Source organism: Lagenorhynchus albirostris, chromosome X (genome assembly GCF_949774975.1).
Source record: "Lagenorhynchus albirostris chromosome X, mLagAlb1.1, whole genome shotgun sequence".
Taxonomy (NCBI): domain Eukaryota; kingdom Metazoa; phylum Chordata; class Mammalia; order Artiodactyla; family Delphinidae; genus Lagenorhynchus; species Lagenorhynchus albirostris.
The window spans coordinates 78,970,802-78,996,637 of NC_083116.1; the positions used below are offsets into that span (position 1 = coordinate 78,970,802).

The window sequence follows — 25,836 nt, forward strand, 5'->3', positions numbered from 1 at the left end:
AAAAAAGATATATATGTTGTATAACTGAATCACTTTGCTAAACACCTGAAACTAACCCAACATTGTATATCAAGTATATTTCAATAAAATAAGCAAGTTTAAAAAAATCTCTGTATAAAGAGTCACAGGCTCTTGTGTGTTTATATGAAAAAATGGTTTCAAAATTAGTTCTATAACTTTGAAGAGCTGTACACTGAATCAGAAGTAGACCAACAATAATAATACAGTAGCAGCAGCTAACATTTATTGAGAGTTTTTGTATGTATCAGGCTCTGTACTGAGTACTTACGTGTAATACTCATTTAATTCTTACCACAACTCTGTGACATGGGCACTCCTATTATTACTTTTTTTCAGAAGAGAAAACTGAAACTCAGAGAGGCGAATTAACCTGCCCAGTTCACACTGCTCCAAAGTGGTATGGCCAGCATCCCAGCCCAGGCAGTCTGGTAGCAGTGCCACTACACTATTTAGCTTGCTTCCATGGGAAGGACAAACTTAGCTAGCTGAGCCTCAATTTAGCCAGACAGCCATGGTCTTTTACACTTTCATTCCAGACCTATCTTTCCAGCCCAGTTTCCAGCTCTTCCTCTCTCTATATACAAATACTCAGCCCCAGATGTCCAGAATCCTAGCTTTTGCTTAACCCACCATACTCTCTCAGACTGATGGGCTTTGTATTGGGCAGGAATCCTTTCCCTACTTTTCTGACTTGACATAATCCTCAAGGCCATCCTCCATGGAACTTTTCTCTGATGCCCTTCCCTACCCTGGAGGGAAGGAACCTCTTCATCTGCAATGCTCCAGATCACCTTTGCCAGACGTCTAGCTTTCAGCTCCTCTCAGAACTCCATCGCCAGAGTCCCCTTTCTCCCAGAATGTTACCACTGTACCCACTCCTCCCAATGCCTATCACCAGGCCTGGCATAGAGGAGGTGCCCATGGAACATTTGGTGAAGAAAGAAATGAGCAGTGTAGTCATGTGAATCAGTCTGTCTACCTGAGTTTATAGAGTTGCCTCCACACAGCCTGCACATCTGTTCTCATGGGCTTTTCACCACAGAAACAAGGTATTAAGCAGCAGAGTGATTATCTCCACTTTGTAGGTAAATAAACTTAAGACGAGAAAGTATTCTTGCTCCCCACCACCAGCCCCTGTAGTGACCAAACAAGTTGATCACGTATCACTCAGCATGTGTAATGGGGGCCTGGAGGGTACCCTCTTCAAGAAGGCAGTTTGAGGTATAAGTTTATGCCCATACTTGGTCTTGCCATACATTGTCCCTGGGGAGGAGTGGGCTATACAAACAAGGTGCTGTGCCACCCCCCCCCAATATCCCTCCTACCTTAATGTGTACATACACAATCTCTACCTGAGACTTAGAAATATCAGGACCAAGAAGAAGGGCACCCAGCTGAGACCTCTTTAGCATGTCAAAGACTACTTTCATTTTCATCAATCCCTATTTATTTTGGGCCCAGCCCAACATCAAATATCTATCAGTCCCAAATCTGACTGGTGTGGCAGAATGTTTGGTAGCTGGACAGAGGATATGGAGGACTAGCTCCTGTGACAGGAGCCGTGCAACAGTGCCCCCTCACCTCAGGGTTATTTCAAGCCCACCACTTGACTACTTTGTACGTCTCTTCTCCCTGTTACCACAGCTGAGACTGTCCTGGCCCTGTGTTTACCTGGGCTCCAGATTTGGAAACTGTCTTCTCCAAATTGTAATCTTTGGTCTACTCCAGTGAATCAAGGTTCTGGGTGAAAAGGGAACAGATGGCAGGCAACCAGAGGCACGAGGCAGTGAGAAAGCCTATGAAGGAGGTGCTGGGAAAAAAAAAAGACACCTCCAAATCAGGTCCAATAAATGAGAATCAGGACTTTGCAAAGCAGGAAAGCACAGCACCAGGGAAACATTATAGTCCAGCCATTCTGATGGGGAAACTGAGGCTAGGGAGAAGAAGGCACTTGCCCAACAAAGTTGCACAATGAGTTAGCCACAGCCCCCTCCTCCCTGACATTTATTTGGACCTAGGACTAGGAGCGGAGGTCTGATGTTCAAATACTGATTTTTGTTGGCCATGTATAGAATGTCATGGAAAGTCACATAATATTATAAAAAGAATTGAGTTGAACTGTCCGAGTTGGAAGACATCAATGAGCTTGAACAGTCTTACTCCCTCCTTGTGGAGATGGGGTAATGGACTGGCCCAGAGAAGAAAACGGACTGGCCAAGGTCATACAGCAACTCTGAGGCAGAGTAGGAGCCAGATCCCAGCTCTAGCAGCCATGTCACTTCCTGTGCCCCACACATGCAGGGGCAGCAGTCCTCCTCTTACTAGTTTAGCAGCTGGATCTTTTCAAGGCAGACAGGACCCAATAGAGCAGCAGAGAACACTCCTCCTGCAATGCAAAAATGGCAAGCATTGTTCTCTAACCCTTCCCCTCTCCTCAACTTTACCACCTCCACCCCCAACCCCCTGCTTTTTAGACTTTCACAGCGTTTTAGGGCTGGGCCTTCTGGATATTCTTGAGCTAGTGGTAGAACTGGATTCTTTGTTTCCTCTGCTCACCTGACCCTGGCAGCCACCAATGCCACTTAATGCCCTCAGGCTAGTTAGAGACCACCGAAGTTCAAGGCTGGCCCCCTGCCACATCTGACACATCAGCGGCAAAGCTAGTACAGGCCTCCTCACTCCACCTTCAACTTTGACCTCCAGTCTGGGCCCAGACAAGATTTTTCTCTAAATATCCATATTTTTCAGGGACAGGAAACTGCACAAAGCCTAGCTCACCATTAAAAGGTTGAGGAGGCCACTAGAGACTTTGGGGATCCCCTCAAGTTCCGTAAAAGTTGGGAAATTTGGGTGAGGGTCAATCACGAAAACAGGTCTTTACAGAGAAAAGTGAAAGCAGCCCTGGACTGGGAGCCTGGGTTCTGAACTCCAAATCTGCCCCAGTCGCTGGCAGGGTAGGTGACCTTGGGGAAGCACTTTCTCTTCTCTGGGCAGCAGCAGGCCCTTCAGTAACTGGTGGAAGCTGGACTCTATGGTCTCTTAAGGCTCCAGCGTGCCAAAGAGGCGGAGGAAGCTGGGACGCGGGCGCTGCAATTCGCTTTCCTGGCAGGTGAGTCCCTCGGCGCGGCCCAGGGGCGCGTGCCCCGGGGCCCTGTTTCTATGCCTAAGGATGGGCCCGGCAAGGTGCCAAGGGGCTTTGTAGTCCCCAACCTCTCCGCCCCCGCCTCTCCCCGCCGGCCTCTTGCTCTGGAATAAACTGCCGGGTGGCGGCCAGGGCGCCGCAGCGCGATTGCACCGCGGCCACGGAAATGGGAACGCATGCAAAATCGAAACCGAGCTCCAAGGCTCCAGCGAGCCCCATCCGGGCGGGACCGGCCCCTAGAGCTTGCGGTGTCGCCAAGCAGCGACCAGCCCGGCGTGGAAGGGGGAGTGGGGAGTCCCAGCGAGGGGCTCTGCAGCCTCTACGTCCCCTGCCAACACCACGCCCGCGCTTATTTGCATTTAAAGAGAAACGCACCAAGGAAAACAGTGGGCGAGTCGGGAAACGCCTTCTCACCGTGGCGATTGGGCCATACGCCTGCCAATCAGGGCGCCGATGCCCCACCCTGTGGCTGTGGAGTCCGGGGGGAAGGGTATGGGGGAGCTGCCCAGAGCTTGGGGTAGGGGAGCCGGTGCAGGAGGTGACTGGAGCCGCGGCGGCGGCAGGGGTGGCTGTGGCGACACTCTCAGCCGTGGCAGCCAAGGTTCCAGCCCCGGCCAGGGAGGCGCAAAAGACAATAAGCGGGCTGGAAACCGGACCGGGCCGGGTAAGCATTGCGCGCGGCCAGGAGCCTCCGCCTGCCCGCCGTCCAATGCAGTCTCGCGTGCTCCGCTCTGGCCGCCTGTAGAGGAGCTCTAAGGGCTGGGCTGGTCGGCATCCGGACCGCTCTGCGCTCCCCTTTGAAACCCGCTTTGAGGACTGTCCGGTGAGGGCCAGAGCAGTGTCCCCTGGGCGCAAGCGACCGCGGCTAGAGGCGGAGAAGAGGTGGGCAGGCCGGCGGGCTATCCTGGGCCATGCCTTGGGGCTCTCGGGGGAGGCGGGGATGGGGCCCGCACGTGCTGCCCTGCGGTCTCGGGAGGGGAGCAGCCAACCAGCACTCCCAGCGGTGCATTTGTAGGCCAGGAGCTTTACAGCTTTGTTGTAGCACATTAGCTGGAACAGCTGTGTTACGCGGGTATGGCTCGTCTGCCGCCCCGCCCCTCCCCTCCCCTCCCCTCCCCTCCCCTCCCCTCCCCTCCCCTCCCCTCCCCTCCCCTCCCCTCCCCTCCCCTCCCCTCCCCTCCCCTGCGCATCTCCTGCCTCTCCCTGTCCTCTAGGGACGAAGCCAGCGCGCTAGGCTGGGCCCGACGGGTACTTACTTTGGCGTGGATTGGGGTATCTACATTGTCTGCCTCCTCCCTGGGGGAACTCAGTTGGGCCTGTGGTCTGCTCACTTCCCTTTGGAACGTCGGCCTTGAGGCCCCAACAGCCGCGCCCCCTGCTCCTGGGCCTCCAGGCGCATCTGGCGCCCCCCCCCCCCCCGCCTCCGCGGGCAGGCGGGCTGGCAACCCGGCTCTCGCTGTACCTTGCGTTAGTGCAGCAGCTCAAGCTAGTCCTTGGGTTAGAGCTGCAAGGCCGCTTTGTGTCCCCCACCTACCCCGCCCCCCGCCCCTCGCCTCCTCTCCCCTTGGAGGGCACTGGCCGCGTTTTTCTCTCCAGTCAACGGTTTAAAAATAGCGATAAGCATGGTGGGGTGTGTGTGTGTATGTGGGGGGGGAGGGTGTTCTGTGCCAGAGGCCGAGGGAGCAATTATTGTAGTAGGGAACGAACCGTTTGGGTGTGTGTGAGAGAGCTAGAGAGGCAGCCAAACCCTCCAACTTGGCAGTTACTTAAAATACCCAGGCTGCCAGGCTGCTGTCATTGTCTGCTGCAGACACCTTTGACACTGGTGACCGCTGGACTTTGCCTCGGCTTTCCGGTGGTGAGGGTTTGTGCCCTCCAGGCGCGCCACAGCCCAGGCGGCAGCTGGACTGGCTCCGCAGAGCCGGCCTCGGTTTGGCCAGACTTGTCTTGGCACGGGCCGCGGGGTCAAGGTGAGCCTTTGCCCCTCACACACTAACATCTCCCTCTGCAGCTTTGCCTGCCTGCTGCATTCATCTGGGCTGGGTGGAGGGTGCTGCGCTGTTGGACTCTGCACCCCACCCCTTGGGGATTCCAGCAGAGCCCCCTCCCCGAGTGCAGCTCCGCTCATTCGGCCCCATCCACCGCTGTGTGCCTCTGGCAATAGACTCTAGGCCTTTCTGAGGAACAAGAGGGAGGGAGCTACCTAGGGGCTTGAAAGGCTCTTCTTGGACATTTGACCCACCTCTGAGGGTGGAGAACTCTGTGGGCTGCAGGGCCCAGGCAAAGCCTAGGCACCTTTAAGAGGAGACAGTGAGATCCAATAAATCACTCACTTAAGGGAAGGCTAGCTGGGGACCTTTGTGACACTAGCCAGGACTGCAGATACTACACTACAGTCACCTCCTCTCACTTTGACCAAGCACCAGTACAGTCCCCCTACTTGCAGCTGCGCATCCCCGGCCCAGAGCTGGACATGTCCTCTGCACTGCCTCAAACCAACAGCCATCTAACATACCTGCCCTATATAACTCCCTCCCCACACCCAAACCCACTCACCCTGCACTGTCCAAATTCTCTTCCCTCTCAGCTCTGGGCCTATCTCCTTAGTGCCTTTCCTGCCTGTCTCTTGCAGTCCATGATGACCTCTTCTTTCTCAGAACTCAGAATTCCTCCAGGCTGCCTGCATCCCTTGGGCATTTTGGGGCTTAAATTATAATAGGAGACAAATAATAATTGAGTTTCCCTGCCTCTACTTTGTCTCCCTGATATCATGGATGTTTGGGTTCTTTTGGAACCTCTCAGGGGGGTAAAGGAAACCTGGATCTCAGCCACAATCCCCTCAAAGCCTAGCAATGCATAGCAGTTAATGAATGCTCCAGAAGGACTTGCCGTCTGTAAAGCTTTGGAGACCTTTACCTCTCCACTGGCACTTGTCCTGGTTCATATGAAAATGATTAGAAAAATGATACTGAAGGCTCAGATATTTATTGAGTATACTTAATGAAGATTGAGAAGGGGGTGGGTTACATCTAAAATTAAAAGTAAATAAATCATGATGTCTCCCTTCAATAAGCTCAGGACCTGGACTGCCCAGTCCCCAGACTACACTACCTTTGGTTGCTGATTCATGAGTCTAGAGGCAAACTACTATGGAGAGAGATGAGAGATCTGTATATACAGGGGAATTGTCCTGGGAAGCCTCCAGAAATTAGAGGGGTTTGGTTAGGCAAAGGATAGTGGTATAAGCAAAATTACGAGTAGGAGCGGGTGGCTTGCAAGCAGGGTGAGTGCAGTGACAGTCTTTTCTGGTTGATACTGTAAGGTAGAAAGGAGGTTGGGGCCCAGTGGTGGTGGTGTTCCCAAATGCCAGGTTGTGGAATGAGGATCTGATCTTGGGGGAATGGAGGAAGGGGCCATCAAAGAATGGGGAATTGGGAGGTTTTGATATTTTTGGTGTGCAGACATGCCACAATAAAATGGGATTTTAGAAAGGGTTTTAGAATGGGGTCTTAGAAAGGGATAGGAAGAGCACCATAAATTGGGCAGGTAAGAGGCCACCTTTGGATCTGAAAGAACTGGGGGGCAGGCTATCTCTAGAGGGAAACTGTATCTTGTCAGCCTCTCTTTGGCCTTGCAGGGGGTTGGGGGAAAGGAGGGAGCCTGGAGCCTACATACCAACATGGTGGAGGCTAAGTGTCCCTCAGGCCTCTGCTGATCCTTTTTCTCCCAGCTGGACAGGCCTTCACGGAGCACCAGTTTGGACACCTATGTTTACAGATGGGAATCCTGAGGCATTGGAAAGCAGCAGGGACTTGCTTAACGTCACACAGCATTTAGGGAGAGGCTGCTGCCTCCTGTGCAGTGACTCCACTGTATCCCACTGTCTCCAGCAGCCTCCATTCAACACAAATCAGCACAAATTGCATTAACTAACCCCTCATCTTACCTCACCCATTCATCAAGAGTGAAGGGATGCTAAGTTAGCTTGCTAGGAACTCCTCCCCTGGCATGTCTCTTGCGTTTTAGTCTTGGTCTACAGCCTATCAGGGGCTGAAAGTTTCAGGAAGGGAGGTAATTGAAAGAAGTTGGCAGTCCAGTGATTCTCTCCTAGTATAGTGGAGGTTTTAAAAATTCCTCAAGAACTGTTACATTTACAATCTCTGAACCAGGGGATGAAGGGAATGAGAGAAATAGCAACAAGTCTGGCTTGCTTGTAGAATCAAAGAGGGAGAAGGGCTTCCAGCCCCCTCATTTACAGATGGGCTATAAGAGGGCATGCCCAGTGTTATTTCATCAGTGCCCCTGCCTCAAATCCTGACCTGGCAGATAGACTAGGTGATAAAAGTAAAGCCCTCGGAGGAGGCGTTTCATAGCCTTCCTGTGTCATTCATTCCTGAGTTACCCATCTCATTGCCAGGAAGTTCTTTCTCAGATCTAACCTGAGCCTCTCATGCTATGCTTAAACCAACTGTGTGTGTGTGTGTGTGTGTGTGTGTGTGTGTGTGTGTGTGTGTTGGGGGGTGGGGTTGAGAGCAGCTGGCCACCATTGCTCTTCTGCTTAACAATTCATTGGAGATTTCATGGGCATTAAACCATCTCTTCCACCTCCAACTTCTGTTCTCTGAATTAAATAATCACAGTCTTTTCACCTCTCCTTGGTCTATTTTTCAAACCTGTGCGTGTGTAAGTATATCGCGAGCAAGGCAGGCAGGGAAACCAGAACCACTGCAGAGGTGCAGGTGCCAGCCGAGTGAGGGTGCATTGCTCCCCTGCACCTCCCCTTTTGGGATTAGGAGATAATATGAACAATGGAGGAAATGGCCCAAGGGAGCTTGGTGGAGTCAGAGGCAGCCATGGTGGTGCTGCAGGGGGTGGGGGTGGGGGAGCTTTGCAACCTTTTGATCTACATTTCTTGCTGCAGAGCGTTCATTGCTCTCATCTCCTACAGGGTTTTTATTTCCCTTGCTGGGTTTCGAAGCAGATACTAACCCCTCTTCTCTAGCCAGTACTCCTCAGCCCTCCCTTTCGGGGGGCTGCAGCTCCTTCCGGAGAGAGAGGGCTAGGCCCAGACAGTTGTGGTCCCCCTCCTCTCTGTATATGTATGAAATATTCATAGGCTAGGCCTCCTGCATTCAGAAAGAGTAAAATGCTGGGTGGGCTTGTAGGGGGTAGAAGTGAGAGGCATGAGGAGTGAGGCTGGGCCACAGTACACCTCTGTTCTGCAGTGGACCCAACCAGCTAGGCGTCCAGGCCTCCCAGTGAAGCCTAAGATACCCAACATCCCATTCCCTCAACATGCCTCCTGACTCAGCAGCCACTAGAAAACTGGACACAGGACCGCCCTTTCCCCAGCTTCTCATGCATCCTGGGGGAAGCAGATCCCCGGTCCAATCTCCCATTTCTACATGGGAAAACAGAGGCCCAGAACAGGGAAGGGATTTATTTGCCCAAGGTTACATGAGAGCACAAAGCTCCTGCCCCCCAATTCTAGGCTTCTTTCTCTAAGCACACTGATCCGGATTCCCCGCCCCCTCCGCCAAACCTCAGTTTCCTTACCTGGTCTCTCACATAGGGTATGGTGCATACAGAGGGGTGGATACATAGGAAAGTCAGGAGTCTCTATTGTTCACTCCACCCAGCTGCTCCTCTGCAGGCTTTCCTCGGCTTCCTTGTCACATCTGTTTCCCTGGGGTTAACTCCTCTCTTGTTCTTCATCTGAACAGGGATGGAAGGAGGTAGTGCCTGTCTTTGATCTCACCCTTGCTGGGTTAGTACTGACATAGTGGAAGCCTTATGATGCAGGCATGACACCTTCCTTGGATACATTCCTCTCTAAGGGGGTTGGGAGCCTGAGAGGGTAGTGGCAAGTAGGTGGCTCCCAGAGCCCCCACCGTTCCAGGCAAGTTGGGTAGGCAGCCTCAGCAGCCTGAGGAGAAAGACAGAGCATCAAGAACATCCACCAGGAAGGCCTGTTTCTAGGGAGAGGCAGTGTCTGGGTGACCACACCTCCCAGACTGGAGAAGCCCCTGTATATTTGAGGCTGAAGCTAAGGGGCAGAGAAATGAGCCTAGGAAACCTGCAAAGGGCATGCAGAGAGCAAGTCTTGAAAGTCAGGCAAAGGGGTTTGGCCTTGATCCTGTAGGCAATGCGGAATATTTGGTAAGTAGAGGAGTGATGTGCTGAAATCAGGATTGTAAGAAAATGAATCTGGCAAGGGTGTGCAGGATGGATGAGATGGAAGTGGGGAGACACGGGGTGGGATTTCAGTGTCATGGCAGGGAGGAACCAGAGGAAACTCTGCTAAGACGCTTTTGTCATCCTCATAGGACCGGGAGGAGTGGGGGGGAATCTGACGAGCTGGAGTGGAGAAGGTAGCTGCAAGAGGCCCCATCACAAGGGCACGTTATTGAACATCTGCTTGGTACATGGCAAATAATCTGTCTTTTACATTTATCATCTCTAATCCTTACTGCAATTCTAGATGGTAGGTAGCATTTTCTTCATTTTATAGATAAGGCGTTTGAGTTTCAGAAAGGTTAGGCCACTTTCTCATATCCCACAGCCTGAAAGAGATGAAGCTGGCATTTTAGTTCTGGGCTGACAAACTCCAGCTAAATTAGAATTCAGTTGAACCAACGTTGTTTGAGCTCCTGCTCTGTGCTAGATATGGTGACTACTGTATAAGATGAAGGAGGGTGCATTGAGAGAAATGAAAAGGCAGACTGAGGCCTGCCAGAATGAATTGCCCAAGGCTGAGTATGTTAATTCATTTAACAGACTAGTGGTGGGGGAATAGGAGCAGGGGCTAGAGGGCCCAGTTTGGGGTCTGTGCTGCATCTAGAGTTGGTGGGATGCCCCCTTGAGAAGAGGTACCCCTCAGGAAGCCTGCACATTAGGAGAGGAGTGGTTTCAGGGATAGCTTGGGTCGGGCTCTGCCAGCAGCTTTTACAGCTCCACCAAAGAATACCAAGCTAGACAGCCCTTCCTTCAGGTCCTGAAAAAAATGGTTTTGAGAGTAGACTTTGGCTGTGGGCTTTAGAAATGGTTGATTCAAATTCCAAATCTCAAAGATCATTTTCCTTAAATAATAGCTCAAATTCTTTGTCCCCGTTTTATCTTTACCTTTATCTTTGTCCCCACTGGCAGGTTTCTGTTTGGACCTTTTTTTTTTGGCCCCTCAAACTTATCTCCCAAGGAAAAGAGGAGTAGAGGAACATATTCCACGGTTTGGGAGTAGTGATGATGGGGTTGCTGATGAGGAGAACAGCCACAGGCTGGGTTGGCAGCTCTTGGATTCTGAAGTCAGCAGGCTTTCTGGAATGTGCTAGGTGGAGCCAAAATAGTGGCAGCCAGTGAGGACTGGAAATGCTTCAGAGAAGGCTCAGCTGGGTTGGGACAGGAGTGTGATGGGAGGGGGAGATGATGGCTCTTGCAGGTGTGAGGGGAACCTGCACAGTCCTTACTCTCAGTCTTCTTCCTTTGATTAGGGGCCAGAATGGTACAGCAGAATGGCATAGAATTGGGACTCAAAGAGGCCTGGAAACTGGTGTGGCTCTGTCATCATCCCACTGTGTGACCTTAGGCAAGTCTTTTCCCAAGCCTAGGCAGTTTCCTTTTCTGTGACAAGGAGTTACCATCCCCTACCAGGCCTGATTAATGGATTTCTGGGAAGGAGAAATGGGGAGTGAGGAAGTAGGGAACACTTTGTAAGCTGGTAAGTACCGTGAGTGGATAAAGGACATCCGTTGATTTGCATTTCCTTTGATGCTGGTACTTTAGCTGAGTTTGAATTGTTGACCTTTCTGGCTTGGGCTAGAGAACCTGGCTACCTGAAATTCCCAGATAATCCAGAGCTGTTAGCCAGTAGCTGATTTGAGGCAACATTTTGAGTTCCTGAATGTCAAAGGTTGGCTAAAAGAACAAGTAAAGCCTCCTGTGAGATAACTGCACAGTCACTCTCATTTACCATTTGGGTAAACTGAGGCCCAAGGAGGTTTGGTGACATACCCTTAGAGCACTGGGGAGCACTTTAGTCAACCCTGACTGAGGTAGTTTTGCTGCTAGAAACTGTCCAACTATAGTTTGAATAAAATACATATAAAACTAGTCGCCATGTTTTTGAGCCTCTGTTATATAATGCATTTTATTTGGTACTTTATATACATCGGTTTTGTTCCTTAAAATAGCTTTAAGAGGTAGGCACTTTTAATAGCATCATTTACCAGTTGGGGAAACTGAAAGAACTTGCTGGATTTCCCCCAGGTAGGCAGAGCTGATTACAGTGCAGAACTGGCTGACTCTCAGGGAGTGGGGGGCTGGGCTTCCTGTCCTTACTACTCCTTCCTTAGACCACCCTCCTCCACATACATGAGGGCAGGATGGGCCCAGAGTGGGCTTGCTCCCAGGAAAACTTCTTGGAGGAGGTCTGGGAAACTATGACTGGTTGAGGCCATGCCTCTGGAGCTACTGCGTAAATCCACACACTTCTTCCCTGAACTCAGCCTTCTCTAAGTTGGCTGAGCTGGCCCCAGGAAATAGGGCTGGGAGCAGAATGTTTAAGACTTGGTGGAGCTGTTACCTCCTTATGGAGAAGGATTCCTGGGGCAGGTTTGTGACTGGTCTCCTGCCTGTATTTTGAGAGGAGGGGAGAAGGAAGAAGCTCTGCCCTAGCTCTGCCCTAGCCTTTCACTGGTCCGAGAATGGCTTGAGGCTGGCCTTGGGAGCAGGGATGCCCACAGCCCAATTCTGGCCATGCTAGCAACAGCTGTAGCAAGTGGTCCCTGCCAGGGACCACAGAGTAACCTTAGAGGGTTCCCTCACCCACCAGTCCACCTGAAACTTAGACAGCCATACAGGTTGAGGAACCTAAGGGTGGAGGGGCTCTGCATTTAGCAGGACCACTTTCTTGGCAGGAACCATGAAGGGAGCCAGCCTCAGCCTGGGGGAGCTGCAGAATCTGTCCCTTTGCTGTCCCCTTCGCCTTCTGCCCCACCTCACTCTCCTGACCAGTGTACTCTGTGGCCCTGAGTAATGGCAGCATAGCCCACTGGGGAAGGACAGCATTGGGACCTGGTGAGGTAGTAAGGTGTATGGAGAAGGGGCCTGGGCCAGAAGTGGCTAGGTGGGGCTGGGCTAGGGGGCTACTAGCTATGGGTGATTCCTGCCACCTCCTGTCCTACTGTCTTGCAGGGGGATACAGGGAAGAGACACTATGAGTGGGGTACATGGCTCTGGGAGGGACAAGGCAGGGAGGTAGGAGACAGCATAGTTTCAAGGCTGGTCCTTGCCAGCAAAGATAACCCTGGGCCTAGTTAGGAGGAAAGCCTGAAGCTGGAGGAAGAGAATTTCATTCCCAGGGATACAACCTTGCCTAGTTCACCCACTCCCACCACATACACAGAGGGCTTTTTAAACTGCCCTTAATGGAGGACTTTGTATAAATCCAGGAACATGTCTTTAAAATCCCCTCACACCTGGCTCTTCCTCAGCATGAGCCAAGGCAGCTAGTCCCTTGGACTTCCTGTAGTAAATGGCTTTCTCAGATGAGTGGCCTTTTACACATGGTCTACTACTTTCTAAGAAACTGGGATCTGACCTGAAATAATGGTAATGCCAACCTTTCTCATTTGCTTTGCACTTTACAGTTTACAAAGTGCTTTTGGTGTCTATTATCCCATCTAACCTCACATTACTGCAGTGGACTGGGGAGATAGAGGGGGTAGATAGAGGAGATATTTTGATCTCCATTTCACAAGCACCCAAGGCTCAGAGGAGTGCCTTGGCCTGGTCAGGGTCCCTTGGCATGGTATGCAACACAGCCCTGTGGTCCATGGCTCCTTCCACAACATACTGCAGATCCCTGTGACAGGGAAGGGGACAATGTAGAGAGCAGTGGGCTGGCCTCTACTCCAATGGAGCACAGAAGCAAGGGCAAGAGAAAGCCCAAAGGGACTACCCTCAAGCCAAGGCATCAAGGTTCTGGAAAGCAGCCCTCTTTGAGATTCAGTCTGCCTAATTCTTCTGTTCACAGGAATTCCAGCTCCAAAACCAGTAGGACAATTAAGCCTTTGATTCACAAGGATGGGTAAGCCCATAAGGTTTTTCACTTAGCCCTTGGTCTTCCTTGATGACTAGTCTTGCCCATCCTTTCCCCTAAATAATTGCTGTTTTTACTCACTCCTGTCTAACAAGGCCCAGATTGAATGCCTCCTTATCAAGGCAGCTTTTCTGAGCCCAGGAGCTATCTTTCTGCCTTTCAAGTTTATCCTGGGATATGATCACAAGGTCTGAAGAATGATACTTCAACACTCTGCTTAAGCAATAATGGGGACTCTTCTCTAAGGCCTGCATCATATTGTGCCTTCAGACTATTATATATAGGTTTTTCTACCTGTTAGCCTAGGGGATCCCCAAAAGCAAGGACTGGGGTTTCCCCTTCTGGCAGCTTAATAACTATCATTTAACCAAATGTTCTGGAGAGGTTCATTTCATGAATTCCACAGAGGGGAGTAGAATTTCACAAATAACTCCATTTATTGCCACCCCATCTCCTCAATGCCCAGCACCATAATGACAACACTGTCAGTAATTTCTGGGCTGAGGTAAAAACATCTGTGCTCTGGAAAATGAGCGATTCAGATAGATGATAGGGCCCTTATTCCCATACGACCCTGGTGCAGAGGACTCTGAGTGTATGTGTGTATGATTGTGTATTTGAGGGGTAGCACTGTCTATTGTGGGCCTATCAGTTACAGGGCTGAGCTGGAACAATGCCATGTTAAAGTATGTCACACAGAATCAAAAAAACAAAAACCTAACTTGAGCAAATGGCAATACAGATCTCTGCAGAGAGGGGATCAGATGAGGTTTTTTTTTTTCTCTTATTTTCTGGATAACCAGCCATTATCTTGCTCCTAGTTTAATATTCAGTTCTGCAGAGCCCCTGATGGAAGCCTGGATCACATTGATGATTCAAGTGTCAGGCCAAACAAGGCACAAGGCACAAAGTTAATATTTGCTAGACAAGATCAGGGACTCCAGCAAGGTTCCTCTAATGAGGTCAGAGGTCAGAGGCCAGAGTGTAGCTGCCAGGCTCTCTCCACCTCCAGTGCTGACCCTTAGTTTCACTGCAGGTGAATGTGTGAGTGTTATTACCATGGCAACCAATCACAGGGCTGATGTGCTGGCTAGCTGCTCTTAGGACAACAGTGTTGCTTGCCTCTCCTTCTCTCTCTCTGGCTCCCAGCAGCTGTTCTGCCTCCCTGCCCTACCCAAGCTCCTTATCTGCTGGCGGCTACCCTACAGAGAGGGGACAGTGGTGAGGGACTTTCCAGGGAAGTGTCATTGGGTTTTAGCAGGCTGGTCACTGATCCAGCTGTCAATCAGTTGTAGTCACTGGAATCAATACCTCAGACAATGGGGTTGGGGAGGGGGATAGGTTGGGGTAGGTGCTGGCTAGCTCTTCTTTTTATTCCATCTCTGTGACATTTGGATATTTAGAGGATTGGGAGCTTAGACCAGAAGGGTGTGTCTTGCACCAGGTTTGTTTATTTATTTATTTATTAATTAAAAAAAATTATTGGAGTATAGTTACTTTACTATATGTTAGCATATAGAAACTAATGTTTTGTTAGTTTCTGTTGTATAGCAAAGTGAATCAGCTATACGTATACATATATCCCCTCTTTTTTGGATTTCCTTCCCATTTAGGTCACCACAGAGCATTGAGTAGAGTGCCCTGTTGCACCAGGTTTATTTATTTAAATAGCTGTTGAGAGCCTAACTCCCAGACCAGGGACATGAATCATGTGGAGTTGTGCCTTCAAGGAGTTCCCTTTCTAGATAGGGAGCTAGATGGGGGCCAAAGTAACGAAAGGAGCAGAGAAGAAACAGTCTGCCTCATGGTTCTAAAGTGGAACTTGGAGGTTTCAGTTGCTGAGGGCCACATTAAAATCTGTTCCGAGCAGGACAATCACTAGAGAGTCTGACCTAGACCTACCCCTCACATAACCACTATGACAGGGAGGTATTTCTAGGTGTCTTGGACAGAGGATACTGAATCCCAGCGAGTACCTTGCCCCAAGGCTACCATGCCATTTTAGCTGATCCTGGATTGCAGCTCTGGAATGTGGGTATGCAAGGCTTCTACTCTGAGCTTTTGCAGGTATGAGCATGGTCCTACAGGCAATTTAGGGAGCCTGGGGAAGAAGGTGAAACTTCAGGTCTACTTTTCTACCCAGCCCAAGGCAAAATGTCAGTGAGAGCCCTGGCTTATGTGAAATTGAGGCCTGGATGTTGCAGAACCCAGTGAATACTTAGTAGGCTATTTTGCCAGATGCTTTTCAAAAATTCTGTGTCATAAGAGTTGACTTCCCTTCTGCCTTTCCTGCCTCTCTACTCCACCCCCTTTGATAATCCCTCTCATGACCAATAGTACCATGGGCCTTTTTCATATCTGCAGTTCCCCCTGCCCAGTGCTCCCCTGAGCTTAAGGTGACCTGAAGTGAGTGGACCCAGCAAGTGGGGTAGGGGTGATGGCTGCCTGTTGCTCAGTGTAGGGTTTTGCTGCCTTGGGGCCCAGAGGAGGCTGGCCCAGCAAGTCAAGCATATGGAGTGCATTAAGGTTTTCCCTACATTTTCTCTTACTTTCTGGTTCCACTCAAGCCTGAAACCACAGACACCTGTGAAAACAAACCCAGCCTGGTTGCTTGCTCACCAGTACTGTCTCTCTGTCTTTGTCTCTCTCATCTTCAGCCCCAACTGTGATGCTTCCTGACTGATGATGTTATAACAGTGCCCAGAAGCCAGAAGGCTGCATTTTTCAGCTGAACATACCTGAGTTGTCCCCACCATCATGGAGACCCAAAAGGATGAAGCTGCTCAGGCCAAGGGAACAGCAGTCTCTGTGGATACCCAGGACCAATGGGCAGAGAAAGGAGCCAAGAGCAAGGCAGCTGAGATGACAGAAGGGCCAGCATCAGAGCAACCCTCATCTGGCCCAGGTAGGCTGAAGAAAACTGCCATGAAACTCTTTGGTGGCAAGAAGAGCATCTGTACCCTGCCTAGTTTCTTTGGAGGGGGACGAAGCAAAGGTTCTGGGAAAGGCAGCTCTAAGAAGGGTCTTAGCAAGAGCAAGACCCACGATGGCCTGAGTGAAGCAGTCCATGGCCCTGAAGACATTGTCAGTGAAGGAGATGGCCTCTCCTTACCTTTGCCTGAGTCATCCTGCCGACTTCCCGGCTCTCAGAGTGCCCATGGATCTTTGGAGGCAGACTCCAGACGCAAGACATCTGTGGCTGGAGCCACAGAGAAAGCTAGGGCTGAGAAGGCTCCCTTTGTGCCCAAGCCAAAAAAAGGCCTGAAAGGTTTTTTCAGCAGTATCCGCCGTCACCGGAAGAGCAAGGTCTCTGGGGCTGAGCAAAGTGATCCAAGAGCCAAGGAGCCTGAGGGGGCCAGAGACAGGCCTCATGAGCATGTGAGCTCAGCCCTTCTGTCCCACACTGAGAACCTCCAAGCCCCAAGAAAGGAAAATGCCAAATCCCAAGATGTCCCTGGGCCAAAAGTTTCTTCAGTACCAGAGACTTCTCCAGCAGCCACTGAGCAGACAGCCTGCAAAGATCCAGAAAAAACCATGGAGGCCTGTGCCTCAGCACTCCTGCAGCCCAAACCTGCCCCTGAAGCCAGTGGCCCAGAGGAGCCCCATAGCCCAGAAACAGGGGAGAAGGTTGTGTCAGGAGAGGTAAATCCACCCAATGGCCCTGTGGGGGACCAGCTGAGCCTCCTCTTTGGGGATGTTACATCCCTGAAAAGTTTTGACTCACTGACAGGTTGTGGTGACATAATAGCAGAACAGGACATGGACAGTATGACAGACAGCATGGCCTCTGGAGGCCAGAGGGCCAACCGAGATGGGACCAAACGAAGTTCCTGCCTGGTGACCTACCAAGGAGGGGGCGAGGAGATGGCCTTGGCTGATGATGATGACGAGGAAGAAGAGGAAGAGGAGGTGGAATTAGAGGAGGAAGAAGAGGAAGTCAAGGAGGAAGAAGACGATGACTTAGAATATCTGTGGACAAGTTCCCAGGTGTACCCAAGGCCCATTCTAAATCCAGGCTACCATCCCACCACATCCTCAGGCCACCTTGGTTACATGCTCCTTGACCCAGTTAGGTCTTATCCTGGCCTAGCCCCTGGGGACCTTTTGACTCCTCAGAGCGATCAGCAAGAGTCTGCCCCCAATAGTGATGAGGGTTATTATGACTCCACCACACCTGGACTTGAGGATGATTCAGGTGAGGCCCTGGGGATTGTCCGCAGGGATTGCTTGCCCCGAGACAGCTATAGTGGCGATGCCCTCTATGAGTTCTATGAGCCAGATGATAGTCTTGAGAACTCCCCACCTGGGGATGACTGCCTTTATGACCTCCATGGTCACAGCTCTGAGATGTTTGACCCCTTCTTGAACTTTGAGCCCTTTTCTTCCTCTCGGCCACCTGGGGCAATGGAGACAGAGGAAGAACGGCTAGTGACCATCCAGAAACAGTTGCTGTATTGGGAGCTTCGGCGGGAGCAGCGAGAGGCCCGCGAGGCATGTGCCCGAGAGGCTCACACCAGGGAGGCCTACACCCAAGAAACTCACACCAGGGAGGCCCATGCTCGAGAGGCCCACACCCGGGAAGCTTATGTCAGAGAGGCCCGAGCTCGAGAGGCCTATGCCAGGGAGGCCTGTGGCCGAGAGGTCCGTGCTCGAGAGGCTCAAGTCCGAGAGGTCCAAGTCCGGCAGGAGAAGCCCATCATGGAGTATCAGATGAGGCCTTTAGGGCCATCAGTGATGGGCCTGGTGGAAGGGGCATCAGGGGCCTCTCAGACTTCCCACAGAGGAACCACCTCAGCTTTCCCTGCCACTGCAAGCAGTGAGCCAGACTGGAGGGACTTCCGTCCTTTGGAGAAGCGTTTCGAGGGAACCTGCTCCAAGAAAGATCAAAGTACTTGCCTGATGCAGCTCTTCCAGAGTGATGCTATGTTTGAGCCAGACATGCAAGAAGCAAATTTTGGAGGATCTCCCAGGAGGGCTTACCCTACTTATTCACCCCCTGAGGAGCCAGAGGAAGAGGAGGTTGAGAAGGAAGGGAATGTCACTGTGAGTTTCTCTCAGGCCCTTGTGGAGTTCACCAGCAATGGGAACCTCTTCTCCAGCATGTCTTGCAGCTCTGACTCTGACTCATCCTTCACTCAAAACCTCCCTGAGCTGCCCCCCATGGTGACCTTTGACATTGTTGATGTGGAACGGGATGGGGAAGGCAAGTGTGAAGAAAATCCTGAGTTCCACAATGATGAAGACCTTGCAGCCTCCTTGGAAGCTTTTGAACTGGGCTACTACCAGAAACGCGCCTTCAACAGCTACCACAGCCGATTCTACCAAGGCCTACCCTGGGGTGTGAGCAGTCTCCCTCGATACTTGGGACTGCCTGGCATGCACCCTCGTCCTCCACCTGCTGCCATGGCCCTCAACAGGAGGAGCCGCTCCCTCGACACTGCTGAGACCCTGGAGCTGGAGCTCTCCAATTCTCACCTGGGCCAGGGCTACATGGAGTCTGATGAGCTTCAGGCTCAGCAAGAAGATTCAGATGAAGAAGAGGAGGAAGAATGGGGCCGAGACAGTCCCCTGTCCCTCTATACTGAACCTCCAGGGACCTACGACTGGCCTGCCTGGGCTCCCTGTCCTCTCGCAGTGGGGTCAGGCCCTGCAGGAATAAGTCCTAGCCAGTTGGGTGGGCCTTCCAGCCAGTCTCTATATGGACAGGCAGTCTGTTGCATATCTCCTGTCGCCATGTCAATGTTGCTGTCAGTATCAGGGCCAGAGCCAAGGGCACCTGGGGAAGCCAAGTCTCAGCTAGCTCGACCTTCGCACCTACCCCTGCCCATGGGCCCTTGTTATAACCTTCAGCGGAAGGCCTCCCAGAGTCCGAGGGCCAGGCCTCGAGATGTGCTGCTGCCTGTTGATGAACCCAGTTGCTCCTCCATTCCTGGAGGCTTCAGCCCCAGCCCTCTGCCCCAGGCCAAGCCTGTAGGCATTACCCATGGCATCCCTCAGCTGCCCAGGGTCCAGCCTGAGCCCCCAGAGCCTCAGCCCATTCACTATGGGGCTTCCAGCCTTGACCTGTCAAAGGAGAGGGCTGAGCAAGGTGCCTCTCTCCCCACCAGCTACTCCTCCACTGCCATGAATGGAAACCTAGCTGAGTAGTCATCATCAGTTCTGGAGTGGGGGGCGTGGGGCCTGAGCATGTGAATGGGGATCAGGGTTGGGCAGAGGGGTGGGGGGTGGGGGTTGCTGTTTAACTTGAAAATCCTTTTGGCCAAGGAAAGCTCCTATGAGTTTTCACCTTTTTTTTTCCCCACTTCCCTTGTCTGCCATCTGTGGCCACATTCAGCTCAAGTACATCTGCCCTGGGAGATTGCTGCTGCTGCTGCTGTGCTTCAATTTTCGCTTTTGGGTTTTTTTCTTGTGACCCGTGCAGGGTTTGGGATGCTGTAATTTTGTGCCTATTCCAGTTGCCAAGGTAGTGATTTTATATATATATATAGCATGCATCCTTGACACAGACTGAACCCTTAGCACCCTCCGCAACTTCTCCACCCAGTGAATGATGAACCACTGATGAGCAGCCGCATCTACACTGCCTCCCACTTGGGGACAGGGAGCTTGTTTGCTGTTAGCAATGTGAAATTACGGTACAGATCCCCCTACCCCTACTTCCTTTGGTCTTGGCATAGCTGCCACCATTACATCAGATGATATAATCTATTAGCCCCAGCTAGCTGTCCTCAGAGAGGATCAAGTAGCATGTGTCTCACTGCCTATTGCTGTGGACTTTGGCATCATAACCAGATGAGGGCCTTTTATCCTGGCCTGCTACAGCTTGGGTTGAAGACAAAAACGTTAATTCCCTTAATGGAGTGATCAAATTCATCTCGTTGCAAACAGAAGACAAAATAGCGTTCCATTGTAGACACTGCCATAAGTCTTGAGCTCTGGAATGATAGGATTTTTTCCTTCTTTGTTTCTTCAAGCTTGTAACTGCCTGAATTGCAGATGCTTTTGAATTTTGGTTCTTTTTTCCTCCAAAGGAAATTTTTATTATCTCATTACAAGGAACACATTCTTTTAATTGATATACAGGAAGAGAAGCGGCCTAAATTAGGTTTGGCTGTAGGGGCTGGGGTTTTTGCAGGTTGCAATAGGATAGAAAAAGGAGGTTCATTTGTCCAGCCATCAGGAGAGAGGATTTCATACATTGCAGAGCTCATGGCAACTCAGCTTCTTTTGGGAAAATTTCTTCCCCCTTAAAGACAAAAACTTCCTTAAGCCTTGCCTACCCCTTCACTGGATTCAGTAAAGAGGCTCCATGCTAGCATTCCCAAGAGACAGGACACCAAGGGCATTTAGGCTGCTGTTCCAGGCTCTCTAAAGACCTTTCATTTTCCAATTAGCCAAGTTCTTAGCATCATCAAAGGACCGTGCTTCTTGAGAGAAAAGACTGTGACCTGCCCTTACTCTGCCAAGCTGAAGGACTGATTTGTGTGGTAATTGCAGCCCTTTATGGAATGAATGGCACCCTCCCTTCTGCATTCACACAGTTTTCATGTTAAACTAGCTTGGAAATATTTGTGGGGAAGAGTTGCTGTCAGGAAAACATCGCAACAGGCTAATCTTGCTAGGCTCTACCTCATTAATCACCAACATGAGAGGGGTCCTTTTAAATTTCTTTATTGGAAATGGTTATGGAACATTTTTTACCTGGATATGTTGACCCAAATTATGATCCTTGCTCCCCTGACCCTGTCCCTATCCCCCACCCATCTCCATGCCAGTTAAGAGAAGTGGTAAACAGGGCTCTTGCTATTCCCAAGATATGGCAACTTAGCTTAGGAACAGATGCTGTTGGCCCCCCAAGTCAAGATGACTGTGGGCAAACCGCCACCTGGACAAGGGATGTGTCTGTGCTGGTCTTTGTCACCATTTCTCAGATTGGGGTTGGCCCAGTGCCCCTCACCACAAAGAGCAAACCTGGATGGTAGAAGCTGTACCCCTGGAAGCACCACATGAATTTGCATGGCACTGACACCAACACTCAAGGGACCCAGACCATCTCTCCAGGCTGACTTTGTCTGCATTGTGAAGAAATGCATTAGTCATGGAGCTGGAGAATCAAAGAGGGTGAGGAAGGCCCTCCTCACCCCTAGCACAGCATTCCAGGAGAGAAGTGCCCAAATTCTGGCCTCTCACCAAAGCTGACCTATGAGAGTGGGGCTGAAATTGGCCTGGCTGTTTGGCAGGCAGGAAACACTCACCAAATGCCTTTACAACAGGGGAAAACCCACCACTTGCCTCTTCTGCCTCTGCTTGTCCTTCATGGCAGCCTAAGCTGCTGTTTATATGTGGACTGTGCCAGCCACAGCAGGTAGTAGAGCCATCACCAACCTCCAGAGCCTGCTGAGTCTATCTGAGAAGAGAAAAAGTAGGTTGTCAGCCTTTGGCCAAGGGCTGAGAGCTGCCCTCTGTAACAAGAGGGCAGCAAGAGGTGCCACCTCTGCAGGGGGCAGTCATAGCCTTGACATACTTTGCTGGGCTTTGGAAGGTCGCATATCACAGTAAGTTTTAGGACTGAGCATCAGCTCATTGTTTGAACACTGTTGCCTGCAAGTCCTTTCACTGTCCCGGCCAGCCCAGAGACAGGATCCTCACCAGCAAAAGTAAGGCAGTCAGGGTGCATGGCTGCAGAAGCAGGCTCCTCTGAGTCTCACTCTAGATCCAAGCAGTTCATGGCTGAATCCCAGCTGCAGCCTAGAAGAGGAAGGAAGACTGGCTGGGGACTCATGATGACAGAACAGGGTGACACTGGGAGAGCCAGTCAAGCTCCAGGCCTCTCCCCAAGCATATGCCAGTGTTTGCTTAGCTAACACCAAATATGTCCCGGACTACTAAATGTGTAGATGTAAAGTCCACAAATGAACACCATTTCTGCACTGCAAGGTCATGGGATAATGCTTTTGGATATGACTTCAAGGGAAGATATGACTTGAGAGAAGGTGACTGCTCTTATCTTGCTACCCAGCAAGCAGGCTTATGTAGTGTCAGCTCTGATCCTGAGAATTCTCAAATGAGACTGGTCTTCAGGGGACCAGTGACTGGATAGAGAAGGCCACCTAGAAGGTCTCTCCCAGGGCTGTCAGTTTCTTAGTGCTTTAACACCTTCAAGGAAGTCCTGCCTTGGGGCTCAGTTAGGGCCTGCCCCAATCGTCTGGACTCAGCTTGGGCACCAGTCCATGAGCCTCTTGGGCCAAAGGCTTTGGTCAAAACCAGTCTTTCTCCCTCAGTACTGTACCAAGGAGGGAAGTAGCTTCCCACACCCAGGGTGCATTCCCCTCATCCTGCTGCCAGTGACTTTCCCACCCTTGCCAGTGCTACCACCCCACCTACCCTCGGCCCCTGGGCCCAATAGCTAGAGGGAGGCATAGGGGGGTTAGCAGGGAGACTTCAAGTTTACCCATGTGTATGTTGCATCCAAGTTGTTTTTAATATATATATATATATATCAAAAGTCAATTATCTATTTTTGTATTGTTTGCATTTTATATTCATGGAAAACAATGTTTATCAATTATTCTTTTCTGATATATTTTATTTTTAAGCGGTGCTGTTTACAGTTTTAGACAAAACGAAGATGACACAAAAATTGCTGCTTGTGCAGAGGGCTGGCATCTCAATTGCCCAGGACTCTCGCTCTTTCCCCTCTCCCCATCCCTGATGTATCGTACTGTCCATACCCTCCCTCTATGATAGGGACAGCAGAAGATGCCCAGGTACTAAGACAAATGCCAGGTGACTCAGGCATGTGGAACCTGGTAGACAGTGTGTTGTTTATGGTTTATTTTTTTCTTTCAGACCTTGCCCTTACCCGTGTATAGACCTTCTGTCTCTCTTTCCTCTTTATGTTTTGTGCTCTAGTTTTGAAACCAGAGTGCCCACGTTTTGCTATTTGTCGTGTTGAGTTTCTCCAAAGGAGCATTTTGGGGACATTCTCCGCCCAGTGAGGAGGGCAGGGGGTTTCAACTATTCCCCCTCTCCCCAAGAAGCTGGGGGAGATGGATGGAAGTGATGCTTGAATCATCAGGAATTGACCATCTCATTGAGGAAACCCTTACATGGGACTTTCCAGGAGCTCAGTTCATTGTGATATTCACCCAGAAGAGACGTTGGGGAATTCCTTGACCCCTCTTGCTGCTTTGGGGGAATCTCTTCCTCTGCCGCCATTCTTACTCCCCTGCCCTGCTCCAGCTCACACATGGATGGGACTTTGGGGAATAGTGACTGTTAGGGTGATGGCTTGCTGGCCTGATCCCTACTTTTCCATCCTATAGTCACTCCAAAGAAGAAAATCCACATGGCGTGTATATGTGTGAGGGTTGGGCCTACTGAGAGGCAGGGCTTTAATTATTATTCTTGTTACTATTGGTGCTTATTTTCCCTGATGTATATGGGGTGGGGGGGGGGAAGAAACCAGGAATGTATATTTAGGTCATGTTAAATAAAACGGCTGGGGGACAAAGGGAAGAAATTAGAAACTGCAGTACATCCTCACCCCAGGTGTAAGAGTTCTTTCTCTCCCAGTGCAAAAAGGGGAGCATGGCCCCTGGATGTGCCCTAACTTCCCCTTCCCTATCCCTGAGACATCATGGAATTGCCTGGATTGTGATCTCTCCAATCCTAGTTCTCATTGACATCTGGATATCTTGATGCACTGCCTGTTTGTAACAAATATTTCTTTTGCTGAATGCTAATAAACTGGGTTCAAGAGGGACCCCCAGTCACTAAAGTGCATTCTTATGGTTTGTTCCACAGCAACATGCCTGTGACCCATGGTTGTTGGGTTTGCCCTTGAAGGGAAATGAAAAAAAGCAAGGGGGTGTGTGGGAGTCAACAAGTAGGGGGAACAGAAGCCAGAGCTGAAACTGAAAGTAGAGGAAACTTCAGTTCATCCAAGCCATTCCCTGCATCTCAGTCTGATGATGTGTTGCTCTCCATCACACCATGCATGCCCTGAGACCTGCCTGGGGGCTGGCTAGCACTTCTGAAATTAGCCTCAGTTCATGTAAGTGTGCTGGTTTCCCCACCAGCCAGGAGGCAGAGGTGTGGACCTCCTACTGATGGCTCCAGCAAAAGGATGCATCTAATGGTGGGACTCTCAGACCAACCTGAAAGGAATAGCATCCTTTACCCAGGCCTGTGGGCAGAGATGCTGGCCAGGCAGCTGACTGCCCCACCTATTCAGCTGTGAGAATGATTGGGGAGCATGTGGCTTCTGCCCCTTATTGCAAGGCAGCTCATCTGTTGGCACCAGCAACAGATGTCACCTGGGTCAACAGATGTCACAGCAACAACTCAGTCACCTGTGTCATATCGTGATATCCAGGCCTGTCCAAGCCTAGGCAGTAATCACCTTCCCTTTTCTATTACCCACATAAAGGCCTACCTGTGCCATCAAACAGGAGAAGGTGATTGTGCTAATGGCTCAGGTTTCTCTAATCCAAACTCTTACCACTGGCTCCTGGTAAGCAAGGGCATCTGGCACCTGTTGATGGGCTTCCTTGAGTTCTGCCCAATTGCCATGTACAAGCCAGAAGGCCTGAAATAGCAGCTGCTTGTGCAGTGGATAGTGTTGCTAGGCTCCCTGGGGCCCCTTTTCAGACTAGATAATAAGCTTGATGGCCCTCAGGACCTCGTGAATCAAGCAAAGCCAAAATAGAAGCAAATTCCAAGAGAGAAAAGAGAACATCCTGGGAGGGAAGTTGATAATGTATAGAAATGGAATTGTCCGCCCTGGGCTGCTCATGAAAGGAAGAAGAGTGTTGTAGCTGCTCAGGGAGCTTTTGGAGCAAGAGTTTCTGGGAAGGCCTTATTACATCCATTGGAAATTCACGGGAGTCATGGAGTCAGGGAGGCTGGGCCTTCTGCCCTAATCTTTGCCCCTCATTAATCTATGAGGACTTGGGCAAATCCCTTCTCCTTCTGAGTCTCAGTTTCCCCAACAATAATATGCGGGTGGCATGGGCATAGATTTGACTAGACTAGTTTCCGTATGCAAGACAGAAGATTGGGCTACCTCAGAGTGACCAATGGAACTTTGTCAACTACCTAAGTCCAGCACTTCCCACACTGATTCTAACTCAGTTGGCCTTGGGGGGAGTTCTTTTTGTGGTACCCGACATGACTGATGTATTGCACCTCTTCCTGTTCTGCTGTGACTGATAGCTACCTTCACTGTGACCTCCTGGGGAGTCCTTTGCAATACTAGAGAGGGCCATTGGTGGAGGGAACCTCCTAAGATCTTCCTTAGATCATCAAGAAAACTGGCTCAGTCAGCTCTAGTGCTATTTTCTGGTCTGCTTGAGGGCTGGGGTTGTGCCTAGCAAATGGGCTTCCTTTGTTCTCAGTTTCTGTTTAGAGCAGATGGAAACCCTGCAGAGAAGAGAACTTTGTGCAAGACTTTTGGAGGATGCTGTGGGCAAGCTGCTAGCTCCCCACTGCCCCCACCCTGACTGGGCTCTGGGCCCTACTGACTGTGTTCCTCTTCTGGATAATTCCTAGACTTTGGCCTGCATGACTTTCAGGA

The 25,836-nt window shown here is 50.7% G+C and overlaps 1 protein-coding gene across 2 annotated transcripts in view; it reads left to right on the forward strand.

Annotated features, from left to right (window-relative positions):
• Window positions 1-3,723: 3,723 nt before the first annotated feature.
• Window positions 3,724-25,836, forward strand: part of AMER1 (APC membrane recruitment protein 1) — a 30,737-nt gene continuing 8,624 nt past the window's right edge. Inside the window, exons 1-2 of one of the 2 annotated variants that reach the window (XM_060137724.1) lie at window positions 3,724-3,827; window positions 15,917-19,420. In XM_060137724.1, the coding sequence (XP_059993707.1) occupies window positions 16,017-19,406 (3,390 nt within the window). In that variant the 5' untranslated portion in view covers window positions 3,724-3,827; window positions 15,917-16,016 and the 3' untranslated portion in view covers window positions 19,407-19,420. Of the gene's footprint in view, window positions 3,828-15,916; window positions 19,421-25,836 lie in introns of those variants that run through there. The other variant, XR_009538461.1, reaches the window with a different exon arrangement.